The 13,713-nt window shown below is 41.9% G+C and overlaps 1 protein-coding gene across 1 annotated transcript in view; it reads left to right on the forward strand.

Annotated features, from left to right (window-relative positions):
- LOC144770056 (ABC-type organic anion transporter ABCA8-like) overlaps positions 1 to 13,713 on the forward strand; it is a 2,854,033-nt gene that overhangs the window by 312,120 nt on the left and 2,528,200 nt on the right. Inside the window, exon 5 of the mRNA XM_078654287.1 lies at positions 12,533 to 12,627. Coding sequence (XP_078510413.1) covers positions 12,533 to 12,627 — 95 coding nt within the window. The remainder of the gene's footprint in view (positions 1 to 12,532; positions 12,628 to 13,713) is intronic.

The following is a 13,713-nucleotide window of genomic DNA, read 5'->3' on the forward strand; positions in this document are numbered from 1 at the left end:
AAACTTTCATGAAAATGGTTTTTGATACAAATTCGCCGATCCGAAATTCTTTAAAAAAGTTAGGTTAAAGGTTTTAAGAGATTTAGCAGAAACTTGGTTCAGAATTAGGAGGGCATTAAATATTCCTTATCATAGCCAGATGGCATTGATTTGGGATGCGCCAGGCTCACCCCTCTGGTCGAAGGATGCGTTGGCGCGACCTTTCAAGGAGATGGGTCCTCAAAGATGGAAGGAGCTATTTCCGGATGGGAAGTTGGTCCCTTGGAGTTATTGTGAACAAGAGTGAGGCTGTAGCTTTTCCAGATTCAAATATTTGCAGATCTGAGCTGGTCGGCGGTAGCGGGGGATCAAATTGGAACCTGTACTGAGCTGGAGGAGAAGCTTTTTTCGAACTGTGCATTTAAAAAAGAAGTTTCATTGTGGTACTGGCTGATGTTAGAGGTGGAGGACGGCCCTTTCAAGTTACCTGAGACCCTGAGGGGAGATTCCTTGCCGGAGATTGCTACAGAAGACCAATGGCAAGTAACAATGTCTATGCTCTATAAAATAGTAAAGCCTGCAAATTTAAGGCGATACCATTTTTTTACGATCCATAGGGCATACTGGTCTCCTCGAAGACTTCCCAAATATGGGTCAGGCGGTGTGGTGGTGTTCCCCAACCAAGTGCAAAAGCCCTAATGAAGATGACCTGCATATGTTTCTGCTATGTCCGAAGATCAAAGAGTTTTGGGAGGCCGTGAGTAGCTGCCTGTCGAGGGCCTTAGGCCTGTAGATTAAGGGCAGCCTGGAGCTAGTTATTTCTACGAGACTTGACCTGCAAGGTAAGGGCACAGACGATAATGCAAAGCTTATTTTTTATGCTATACTTTTGGCACAAAGAGAGATTTGTAAATTGTGGGTTTCACCGGTCTACCCAACAGAATTGGACTGGTTAAGAGCTATGAGATTTATTGCGAAATTGGATATTTTGGATCAGACGAAGAAGAGATATACATTTTGGACTCCTTTTTTGGTGTGTTTTGGGTGAGGGTACTTGCTTTTCATTTATTATAAATCCAATGATTAGGCCTTTGCCTACTTCGGCTTGTTGAAAGTTTTGCAGGCACCGTTGAGATCGGGGCAAGGCTTGACATGCGCTGGAGGAAGACTCCCTGTCCCTCTCACATAGTGGGCTATGCTCGGAGGGGGGGGGTCTCAGCTCTAAACAGTGCTGTGTATGCCTCCCTTTTTAAACAAGTAAATGAGTATTGGGTGGCAAAAAGGCAAATGAGGATTAAAAAAACGCCGCAGTCCAGGTAAGTGGTTTTTCGTTACTTTTACGTCATTTATAATTAATTCTTAATAAGGGGGTGGAGGAAGGTGGTGTAGCGTAGCGGAGTAGAGTGGAGCTCCACGGAGTTTGTTCTCAACTCTGTGGCCCTCCGCGTAGCCTCGCTACGCCCAGGGTTATTTAAGACTAAAATTTCGACTGCTGACAACTGCTCCAAGGAGATCTTTAAAATAGTCAAATCCTTCACCATGCCTGAAGTAGAGACTAAATCTAAACCTTCTTCACAAAAATGGTGAAAGCAAATAGGTAGCACCTTTCTGGCCAAAATAACCTCCATTCAACTCCCACCTCCAAAAGGCAACAATTGTGTGGATAAAGATAGTACAAAAGAACTCACAGGCATAAGGGCGAGGAAGGAGATAGACCGGATTCCTCCAATGCCTACCTTCAGTAACACAGTCAGCTGTTTAGGCTTTCACACCAATTTCAGTAGAAGACATTTTTCGAGCCATAAGTCGCCTAAAATCTGACTCCCCCTCTGACCCATGCCTTGCCTCTCTGTTAGCTCATGGGGCAAAGGCCATCATCCCACTAGTGCATCAGTGTTTTAATACGTATCTGTCATCAGCTAAGATGCCCATTGTTTGGAAAAAAGCAAAAACATTACCACTGCTGAAAATACCACAGGCAGATCCAATGAACTATTGTCCCATCTCCCTTCTCCCAGCCCTAGCAAAAGTGCTCGAGAAATATGTCAATCAACAGATTTTCACACACTTAGAAAGCAATAATCTGTTGCATACAAGTCAATCTGGTCTCTGGCCCAAATATAGTACTGATGCAAAACAACAGTTGATGGACAGAATGCAGAACAATGTCATACATTCACCTCAGGAAAGAGATCTAGGCCTAAATCCATCGTTTTTTTGCACTCCACACCACCCCAGTTCAGACATGGCCATATGCAAATCAGCCTTGACCCTGTGTCTCATGGGAACAGTCCAGCCCGAACTGCCAAGCCATGTCTTTCCTGGACCGGAATCAAGCATCCTAGGACCGGTTTCTGGCTATCAGCCGTCTTCAGCCAGGATAGCTTGACTCCAGTGGTGTGAACAGCATGGGACTCACGTCTGTCTGAGCATACCCATCCCACTCGGGGTGGCAACTATAGTACTGAGTCAGCACTGCTGGAGGCACTCGATTCCATCCACCGTCGTACTGACAGAGGAGATAGAGCGCTGCTTGTGTTACTCAATCTACCGGCAGCATTTAATACCATATCTCACTCTATCCTCCTAGCTTTTATACATTCTATGGGGATCACAGGGTCAGATTGGCAGTGGCTTGCCTCTTTTATGGAAGACAGAAGTCAAAAGGTTTGGGGCAGCCCTTTTTCTGCCACATCCTGCAAGCTAAACGTTGGAGTGCCACAGGGCTCAGCACTGAGCCTTATGTTATTTAATATCTATCTCTCTTCCTTGGCTTCCTTAGTAGAACTCTGGTGTGCAAAAATAGTTTCATATGCAGATGACACCCAACTCCTTTTTTCCTGGGGGAAGGGTGATACCTTCCCTGGTGAGAAAATGAGTGAGTGCTTGATTGCAACATTTAGATGGTTCACTAATACCCAACTCAAATGTACCGAGGGTAAGACTGAGCTCCTTTTCTTTGGCCCGGAGGCCAAGACAGCATGGGAAACTTTGTAGGCGAAGGATGCCCCCCCTCCTGTATTAAAAAGTCAAGTGGTGAAAAACCTGGGATTTAAATTCGATGAGCAACTGCCATTTCACACTCAAATTAACTGCGGTGGGCACGGGCTTTGTCCTCCTTTGTGTTCTTTTGAAGTTCTTTCCTCTCCTCTCCTTTCAGGCTAGACAACAGGTAACGCAGGCCTTAATAATCTCAAGGCTGAACTATGGCAATAGCCTGTAGGCAGGGTTACTCAAACACCTGATAGACAAGTTGCAGTTAGTTCAGAATGCAGCATCACTTACCATCTTTGGGCTCCCATGTCAATCCCATGTCTCTGGCCTCCTTCACAGCCTACATTGGCTTCTAGTTAGGAAGAGGATCACTTTTAAAATATTGCTTCTAACCCAAAAGGCACTTCACGGTACCAGTCCAGGATACCTTCAAGACAAAATCAAGTCCTACACTTCCCAGAGAAACCTTCGCTCTGAAAATCTCTGCCTGACCATAGTCCCTCGGATTAAGAAGACGAGGGCAGATCTTCCTAATTTCTAGGCCCTTCCTTCTGGAATGAGTTGCCACTGACTCTCAGGGTCATAAAGGAAACACCAATCTTCCTGAAAAAAACTAAAGACCTGCCTCTTTTCCTCCACTTAGACTCTTTCTGTTGTTTTATTACCAGTAAAAATCCCACTCCCCATTCCACCATTTGGAGGGAGACAGAGCAATCTGTTATCAGTAAAACAGGCAAAAGAAAGGCAGCCGCCATGCTTTTTGAGATAAAAAACAAAGGAGTACCGCAGCAGAATCAGTAGGGCGCCTCCAACCGAAAGGAAAAGACCAGCTGTTACCAGATCGCTTTATCGATGTGGATCCTGTAAACGGAAAGTAACAGCTGGAGCAACAGGTAACTGCTGGTGCTTAAACAGGTAACTGCCCTGCTGGGGGGAAGCCAGGCACATCTGCAAACGTTCCTGCAGGGGCAGAACGCAACTTCAGAAGACCATCTTGAAGGGAGAAGAGAGGCCTACCAGAGAAGCATCTGTGGCAGCGAACAAATGGCACGCCCAAAACATGTGAAAGTGAAGCATTCGCGAATGCTAAGCAGCAATGCTCGTGGCATGAACTGAGACCATAACACAGTCGCTGAACTTAAAAGCCTTTAGCCGCAGGTTTTGAAGTTGCGCAATGTGCTTGATCTGAATGTCTCATCAATCCTGCCAGGGACGATCACCTACAAGTCACAGATTCATCAAAAGGCCCAGCCTTTCTATGAATTGAGAATATAAGCGTCCGCAGCAGGAAGAAAGAGCCCCAATACTCCTGATTGTGTGCCCTGTACGGCATTTTACTTAGTTGGAGTAAAACAGGGATACCTGGAACCCCATACCCAGAGGTGCCCCTCCTCCCAAAGCTTACCTAGAAAGGGATCACCAGGCTCCAAGGTCCATAATGTGGTACCGATGAGCAGAAGGAGACAACAGGAAATGTTTTGGGCTCTGACCCTCTATCGCCAGTTTGGTGGAAGGGGCTTGGAGGTAAGGGAATTGGTTTTTTGTTGCTTTAAACCTTCTGATTGGCTCCAGCTAGGTCATGTGGTGCCAGAGTAGAGGTTGGGCACCTCATATTAGTAAGTATTGCAAAGAGAAAAGGGGTTGTGAAAGTAATGAAATAATCCTGTCCATTTGACCAACGCAGTTTTAGAAAATATATGTACTGAAAGGTACAAACAATCTTCCATCAAATACCACCCAAGTGCCTGCTGCACATAACCCACAAAGGCATCTTAAATTTGTTGACACTAAGACTCTGGATGTCAAGTCAAGTCAAGCCAAAACAACTTTATTCGATTGGCATTTCAGACAATCATAAAAGCAAATAAAAACACCCGGTTCCTTACACAAGATAAAAATATAACATCTTATATGCAATTCATTATTAAAATTTCAACATTAATCATAATATACCGGTGCATCTTTATAATCTCAGTACTTAAATTACAATATATTTCCTTTGGCTTAGTACTTTTTTTAAAAGCATTACTATTCTCCACACGCTATGTTCGTTGACCAGAAGCTGTAATGCAATAAACGCCGGGCGACATTGTCTAATCCCCATTGATTTTAAAATTGAGACAATCCACACGTTCCTTAGTTCGCTATTAAATCTAGAAAATAAGAAAACATGTATGGTGGATTGGTCTGAGTGACTATCACAAGTACACAATTGCTTTTTTCTCGGCCCAGTTGTTGATTTGTGGGAAACGTACAAGTTTGTGGAAGACTCCCAACATAAATATCGTCATTAAAAACCTATCACAACCACCAGGTCCAAATGTTAAGTAAGGTTGTATGCTAAAAGTAGTTGAGATCAGTTGATTGCACAGGATAGTAGGCTGTACAATCTCTGTCGACATTCTTAATGTGTCCAGTAACAGGAGGCTCTCTTTCTTTAGCTCTTATCTCTTGACCATCTGGATAGTAATCGGGTCAGAAAAATATTCTATGTGACCAAGATCACGCATAAAATCTCGGACATACCTTACCCATGGGATCTTTAGGGCCCCTTCCAATTTCAAGCTATCCATTAAAATATCCCGATTTAATTGTGTCTCTGTTTTTGTCCAAATCCTGTGCCATAAAAGAATAGACTCCAAATTATATGGTAAACCAAACTCAGCGTGACAAACATTCGAAGATGTGCTACTCAGTCAGAATATATCTTAAGAAGGTGTTTTCCACCAGTTGTAATGGGTGCACATCATCAAAACCCCACAACCCTGCCCCATACATGGCGGTAGAGATACATTGTGCGTTATAATTCTGGATAGGCTCTACTGGGGGTCTCCTACCCAGTTTTTTTGAAAACTTAGCAAGGGCAGTGGTTGACCTTAAAACGCTAGGTTTTTTTTCTAAACCAGCTTGGGCCCATAAATCATTTTGGTTGAAAAGTATTCTAAGGTATGAAAATCTTTTTGTGAACCCAATTTTTTGTCCTTTTTTGAAACATGTCCCCATACCTCTGGCTGCCCCAGCCACACCTCATTATAAAGGTCTTTGAGGTGTTCACGCTAAGACCAAGGTTGCTCATAAAATTGGAAAAACTATCTGAAATCCTCTGCAGACCTATTGGCGGCGTGACATCAAAACTGCATCGTCCCCATATAAAAGGGTGGGTTTTGGACGCCCAACTATTTGGGGGAAATCTTGACAATCCTTAAGCAGCGCCTCACCCAGACCATTAATATAAAGATTAAAAAGAAAGGGGGCTAGGACACATCCTTGCCTAACCCCCCTCCTTATTAGGAATGAGGCCGAGCAATCCCCACTCAGGCTGAATCGCACTCATGCCTTGCATGACTATATAGGCGCCAAAGAAAGTAGATAATTTGTACATCCATCCCCATAGCCTCGAGGATCTTCCAGAGCCAACCATGCCTCACAGAATCGAAGGCTGCAGTGAGATCAACAAAGGCCAAAAACAGCATGCCCTTCTTCACCCGCGTATACTTCCCAACAAAAATAGCTACATTTAAACTCTGTTCAATCGTACCCAGTCCCTCATAGAAATCGTATTGGATATCAGATAGGACCTTATTGTCCTATGCCCAAACATATGTTCTAGAATTATACGGCCAACTACTTTAGTCAGAGAGTTCAGTAGTGAAATAGGCCGATAACATCCAGGATCCTGACGGTCCTCCTTGAAAATTGAGAAAATGATGAATTCCACACAGGTTGCCAAAAAAGGGGCACGAAAACTAGCAGTAATTACCTGGGTGATAATTGGCACCCATAAAGGCATATTTGACTTAAACAAGTCTACAGGGAACCCATCCAGGCCAGCAACCTTACCACCCAGACTTACAGAAATAGCCCGGTTCACTTCCTCCAGTGAGAACCGGAGATGCGAATAGTCAACCAAAAGATCCAGAGTGGGTTCCTCTTGGTTGTTGTTTATTTGCACATCAAAATTTCCCTCACCCTTATATACCCTAGAGAAATGCTCGATTCATTGATCCTCTGTTATAACCACTTCAATTGATGGGCAACCTCCAGGAGCCAGAAAGGGTGCCTTTACTCCCTTCCAAAAGGCCAAGTTATCTTTCATCAGGGATGCTTTGTGCAGGGATTCCCAAGCTTCATTTCTCAGGGCAGTTTTTCTTTCCTTTAGTGCTAACCTGTACTTCCTTCTTGCCTGCCGTACACCATTTGAACTTCTAGCTGACTTGGGTAGTTCATGTTTTAAATTGGTATAGGCATGTGTACACTTTGAGTCGAACCATCCTTGAGATTTCCCTTTCTTTCGACTCCGAACGAATAAGGCCTCCCTTATAACGCCTCATAATAATTGAAAGGAGAATAAAATACCATCTGGGGCAGCTGTTTCACTTAGGCAAGTCTCAAAAGCCTGTTTACGTTTTGTTACCACTTGTTTAGTGATCTCTAAAGGATCAAGCATCGAAGAGTATGAACATTTATTTTGTCAATTCTTATTTTGCTAACACCTGGTCAAATTTATCATATCTGTCAGATTTAATTGTCGGCAATAAAACAGAAAGGCAGAGTGGAAAGTGATCACTCAGTGAGTTATCATCTTCAGCAAATGAGTGAAGTCTGCACACATGGCTGTTTGACAATAATATATAATCTATAGTAGAACATAGACCTCTGCCACTAAAGGTGTGGTGCATAGAAACAAGTGTAGCACATAGCTCATTTGCGAAGCCCAGGTCGACTAAAGAGTATTTAATTGTACGACTCCCCAAGTATAGAATGTTGGAAATGGGAGTTGCTTATGGGAAACAACCTTTATAACTCAGTCATTACATCGCACTACATTTACAACGCAGTCATTACATCGCAACATCCTTTACAACGCAGGTCACTACAGCGCAGCCTTTACATTGTATGTCACTATAATGCACGTCATTACAACACATGTCACTACAAAGCAGGCATTACATTGCTGTCATTACAACGCATACCATTACAACGCATAGTACCCCTACACCATCCAACACTTACCCTACTGTTGCACCCACTGGAGTTAGAATAGTAATTTTTACCCCTACACTATCCGACACTCACCCTACTGTTGCACCCACTGGGGTTAGAATAGTAATTTCTACCAATGCACAATCCAACACTTACCTTAAATGCAATGTAATTGTATGCATTGTAATGGTATGCGTTGTAATTGTATAATGTGATGTAATGGAATGCATTGTAAATGTAGTTTTAAAAAATGTGTTGTAATGGCAAGCGATGTAAAATGATGCGTTGTAAAGGATGTTGCGATGTAAAAACTGCATTGTAAAGGCATGCATTGTACATGTATGCATTGTAACGTCATACATTCGTTGCTTATACCTTCTTCATTTATAAAACCACATAGTTTGCCATCATCATTTGCGCACAAGACGCAGTTAAAATATCCTCCCAAAATTATCATCATGTCTTTGGTATTGTCACTGCATAGAGATTTTAAATCATTGCCCAATTTTTTTTACCATAACCCCAACTTTATCCAGGGGAATATTATTGTAGAAATTTGCCAATGCGATACAATGCTTTCTGTCTACATGGATTTTAATCAATTGGTAGTACGTTTCCTCTGTGTACATCTCTGTCTTTTTTATTTCCTGCCCGTTAGATATATAAGTATAGAGCGCACAATTTGCCCTTCCACTTGACCCCTCAAAGGCTGAAGTGTAGAACGTTTTGAAGCCATTGATATTGATTATTTCCATAGCTCATGTTTCCTGGAAACATAATGTATCATAATTTGATATTAAGTCGCACCAAATGTGCTTGGTTAACTTGGACCGTAATCCTGAAATGTTCCATGACACAAGGTTACAAAGGGTTCTGTCACTATTACCTGGAGGGCTAGTTATTACCACTTTACTTGCTAATGAGCCACCATTTTTTTTAAGAACTGACTGATCTAAACTTGTATGTTCGATAGATTCTGGAGACGGACCCAGAGTCAGGTTAATGGTGTCTGCACCGTCTTCCCCCTGTTCAATGAAACCTGGAGTTTGCAAATGATTACACGTAACTATATAAGTCTGATCAGAGGTAGTTTGCTGTTTGTGCACTTTGTCATCTTGATATTCTAAGCTAGAGTTATGGATTAGGAAGGGGAGTCTCGAATGGGTCAGTCAGTCTATATCTTCTAGTGGATTGAGAGTATCATAGCAGTTACTGACAGGAACCGCATATCTAAGCTGACTATTCCCTATAAATCTCTCCTCCACAGAAATATTCCATGAGACTGTAGGGGGTTGATAAAAGTAGCCCAATGGTAGGATAATTATACCCTGTGCCATTACATTCTGATTACCAGCCATGTCAAAGATAGACTGCACCAGGCTTGGGGATCTAAATAATAGAACCATCGAGTCGCCATCTAATGATTTAGGTTTTTACCAACCCAACCTATTTTTTGTGTCATTTTGAATTCTGAAAAAAGCGTGTTGTCTGTATGTTACTTTCTGTGGTGTTTGGAGCCCCGTTAGGGGGTTTTAAGACCTGTGCCCGAGTAGTGCTCGAGCCTTCTAAACAATGCGGTGAAGAGGATATTACACTTGAATATGGGGGGCCTATCTAAGCTAGGTCTTTAGCTATACCGTTGAAAGTGCTAGAATAATATGCCTGTTCACTTACAGGGTTGCTTCCAGACTGACTACCCGCTAATCCTGTCCCCCCATTAGGCAGCATGTCAGTATCTCTGTGTGGGCATGTGTCCGGGTGGGCTAAGGAAATACCAGTGACGGACCCCTCCAACTTTATTAGTCTTGATTCTATTTGGGATAGTTTTTGTGACAATGGATCCAACAAGACAGATACCATTGTCTCTATCCTTTTACAAAAATACTCCTCATGTGAGCATGGAGGTAGCCCATTTGTTACAGTGGGCTTTGGCATTGTGCTATGTCCCTGATTACAATCTCTATCAACAGTTTTAGGTTTATGACCCATTGCCTTTGTCAAGGTTTGCTTTTGTTTCTGGGGACCCCGACCCTTCCTCTTCTTAGGTGGCGGTTGACTTATTTTGGCCTTCTGACCACTAGTGTTTACACTGCTTGGTGTACCTGCTGGCTCAGGAGATGTGACAGAGTCAAGTTCCACCCCCGTCGGTTGTGACTGAATAATTTGGAGAGAAGATTCTTCGGAGTTACTTTGCAGAACTAGTTCCAGAGTCGAAATGTTAATAGTTTGACCCAGCCCGGCCTAATCCGGTCTCGGACGGGCGCATTCACGCGCGTCCCATGCTGCAGGAGCCCAAGGCCGCTTTTATGCGCCACCTGGCGAAGGGAATCCACTGGGAAAAATGCAGTCTGATAATCCTGGTGATCTTAACTGATGCAACGCAGCTTTTGACCGTTAGCTTCTCCCCTCAGAAATGACAGCCCTGGTGACACCATGACAATGTTGCTGCTCCTGAGTTTCAGAGAGAGATGAGGACTCTGGATCTATTATATTACAACACCTGTAGAAAAAGGTGAGCATGCAAATATGAAGGAAAATCTTCTAACAGGCCAATCGAAGTCTGAAAGGGTTTATTAGGAAAAGAAAAAATAATCATGGAATTAAACAGCCAGAGTTTCCCTTACCACAGGAGAATGGAGCAAGCTCGGTAAGTAATGTAAAGCACAAATGTATACTTTAAAGCTCCTATGTGTTGAACAGTCATGTGAATAATTCTTAGAAAAAATACAAAGTGATGTCTAGTCTGAGGTCATGAGAAGAATAGACCCATTCTTCAGATAGAAGCAATAATACATAAACATTGAGGCTGAGAAAGCTAGTCTTTGTTTTCTCATCTTGGCAGCCATGAGGTAAGAATAGTTCTTGTCAGAGATGGCCACTTATCTAGGGCAGTGTGAGCCAGAAAACATGGCTGAAGCATGTTACCGTTACACTAATATAATTTTACATATTCCACATAAACTGTATGCTAAAGGTTAAACAAATAAACAAATAAATACTATGATCAGTCCCAGAAAATTGGTTGTATTGTCATTTTACATATTTACTGTTTTGGTATTTGTTTCACCACCTTAGGCCTCATTACGAGCAATCCAAAAATTTAGTGGATTTTACACACCCCTGTAGTTACCGATATCAGAGGTACCAGCAACTCTGGAGGTGTGAGGAAAACCAGGCCCATTATAAGCTGCACTATAAGGGTCCAATTATAATCGAGGATTTGCAAGGGAATCAGGGGTCTATTAGCAAGAAATAGCGATATTTATTGCAAAACGTGGTTAGCGACTTTTTTTATCAATGGCTATCGCTGGATATTTTAGCTGAGAAAACATGCTATTAGCAAAATTTTTCTCCATTGTGCTAAAATATCCAGCGATAGCGGCGAAATGCGAGAATATCGCTTGAAATCCAGTGATATTCTCGCATTAACGCCAATGGGGGCTGAATCTGATAATCCACCCCCCCATTGACTATACAGGTAAGTCAACTTTTTAGCAGGCTTTAGTTTATAGCAATAATCGCGCTTAGCGGGATTTTTTTATCGCTTCGCCTGGCTTGCTAATAGGCGAAAGCTGTGTTAGCGACTGTTTTCAGTCGCTAACAGTTTGGGTATGCCCACTTTGCATGTCATTAGCGATAAATATCGCTGACATGCAAAGCAGGTCCCAAACCTGTAGCTATCGCCTAAAAGCTGTCGCTAACTGCTGTTAGCGATAACTTGCACAATAGGGCGATAAAAATATCGCCGCTTTAGCGGGAAAAAGTCCTGCTAAAGCGGCGATATTGCATTTGCTAATATGCCCCTCAGTAATTCTGGGTCTGATTTCTCCAGTAATTTCACATTTTCCCGGGATTTTCACACTTTATTTAGCTGTTTCCTGAAGCCGAAATCCAGAGGTGAAAATAAAGAGCTCTGTAGTGTTCCTGTGGATCACATAATTCCTACGCGGTAGTGTTACTGCTGTCCGCATCTAGTTTGCCGAGAATTTGGTAGATCGGAAAAGCCCAGCTCTATAATAATTTGCTCTGGCTTTCACGTTCTCTTTGCTATAGAGCCTTTTATGATGTTTGAACAACAAAAAGTGGACTAAACAGCTTTGCCCTAAAAGCATTTTCTTTAAAATGTTGGCCAGATATAAATTGTTAAATCAATGCTGCACCATGTTTTATGCTTACACGATGAGAATGAGCATACAAATATCTTGCATGTTAAAGTGGAACAAAATGAGTCCGCTCTGTTCCCTATTTTAAAAGCTGCAACTATAGTCCAGAAACAATTAGCTCCATGTTCGCTCATTGGAAATATACTTTTGTAACAGGTATCAGGCTACCTTTGAGGAAACAAATATATATTCCTTTTTTTATTGTTCAAGACGAAAAAAATCGAGTCAAATGGATTTCATTTTTGCAGCAGTGCCAAACCATTTATGACAGGGCCCATTGATCCACATTGCCTTTGCCATCAATGTAACTAAAATGTATGCCTGTGTTCTCTTTTGCAAGTGACACATCTCAATATACTTGCCATTTCTTCAATGACAATGAATGCTCTTGTTGTGATTATTCCCTTCGACAGATTGCGACTATAATTCAGAGTACTGTAGTGCCACGAAGTATTGGCTGAAAGGCTTTGTGTTCCTGCAAGCAAGCATCAATGCTGCCTTTATAGAAGTAAGTAGACATTCCAGTTTACATTTTGTAACATGGAGCTTCAGTAGCTTGGAAAGCTAAACTTCGACCATGTCTTAGTTGTTTTGAAAGTCCATATTATTATATTACTGTAGTACCTTTAGTGTCATCACAATGTGTCGAAACTGTCTGTGACCGAAGGGATAGGGTCGAATTGAGTCAAAATGTTGTATTTCCATCTATTTACCTAGAAAACGATGGGGTCTGCAAAACTGTTACTTGATGATCTTTTGAGAAACAAATGAAATTGTGACAAATGTTCAACCTGTGAACAAAACATCTATATAAATATCAGAATATAGCAGATATAATTCTGGCTAATTCTCAGGGGATTGAAGTGACAAGTGTGCTAGCTTTTACTCTACTTAAGGATTGTTTCACTGTCATAGCTAGAGAATGCTTTGAGGAACGGAACCATTGAAATTAAATTTCACATTTCATCATAATATATTTGTCTTTTTATAAAGCAAACTCCACAAAATCACTTTCCTCATGACACTAACACATATTGTTTTAATATAAAAACATTTTTGCACTCAATGTTACAGCAGGTTCAATTGTTTATGTTACAGAAGGGGTACCAAACCATCAACGCCAAAAGCGTTATGTGCAAGTATTCCGTTCATTTGTGTTTAGGCTGAAGACTGCCACTTATGTTTACCGAACCTTAAGAATATAAACTCCTGGCTCAGGGAGGGACAGCCCTCTTTGCTTCCATAACAGGACACACCCTTTCAGCCAGACATGGTTTAAAGATTTAAGGCCACATTCCCTTTGGCAAAGCCTCAGCAGTATGCCATGCAGAGTACAACAGTCTCGTTTCACCGGTATTCCTATTGGTCAGTTGGAGATTAAGACTAGCACCAAAATTGCACTGATCTGAGTTCTATGCCGGATCTATGACAGAATATCGAAAGTCAGAATATCGAGATACAAAAATATCGCAACAAAAATATCGATGTCAACAATATCGACATCTTATCTACAACAAGGTAAGTACAAAAATTTCGAAAAAAATATATAGATGTCAAAAATATTGTTTGAAAAAAATATCGTTATTTTTAATTA

This window comes from Lissotriton helveticus, chromosome 7, assembly GCF_964261635.1.
Source record: "Lissotriton helveticus chromosome 7, aLisHel1.1, whole genome shotgun sequence".
In the NCBI taxonomy this organism is placed as follows: domain Eukaryota; kingdom Metazoa; phylum Chordata; class Amphibia; order Caudata; family Salamandridae; genus Lissotriton; species Lissotriton helveticus.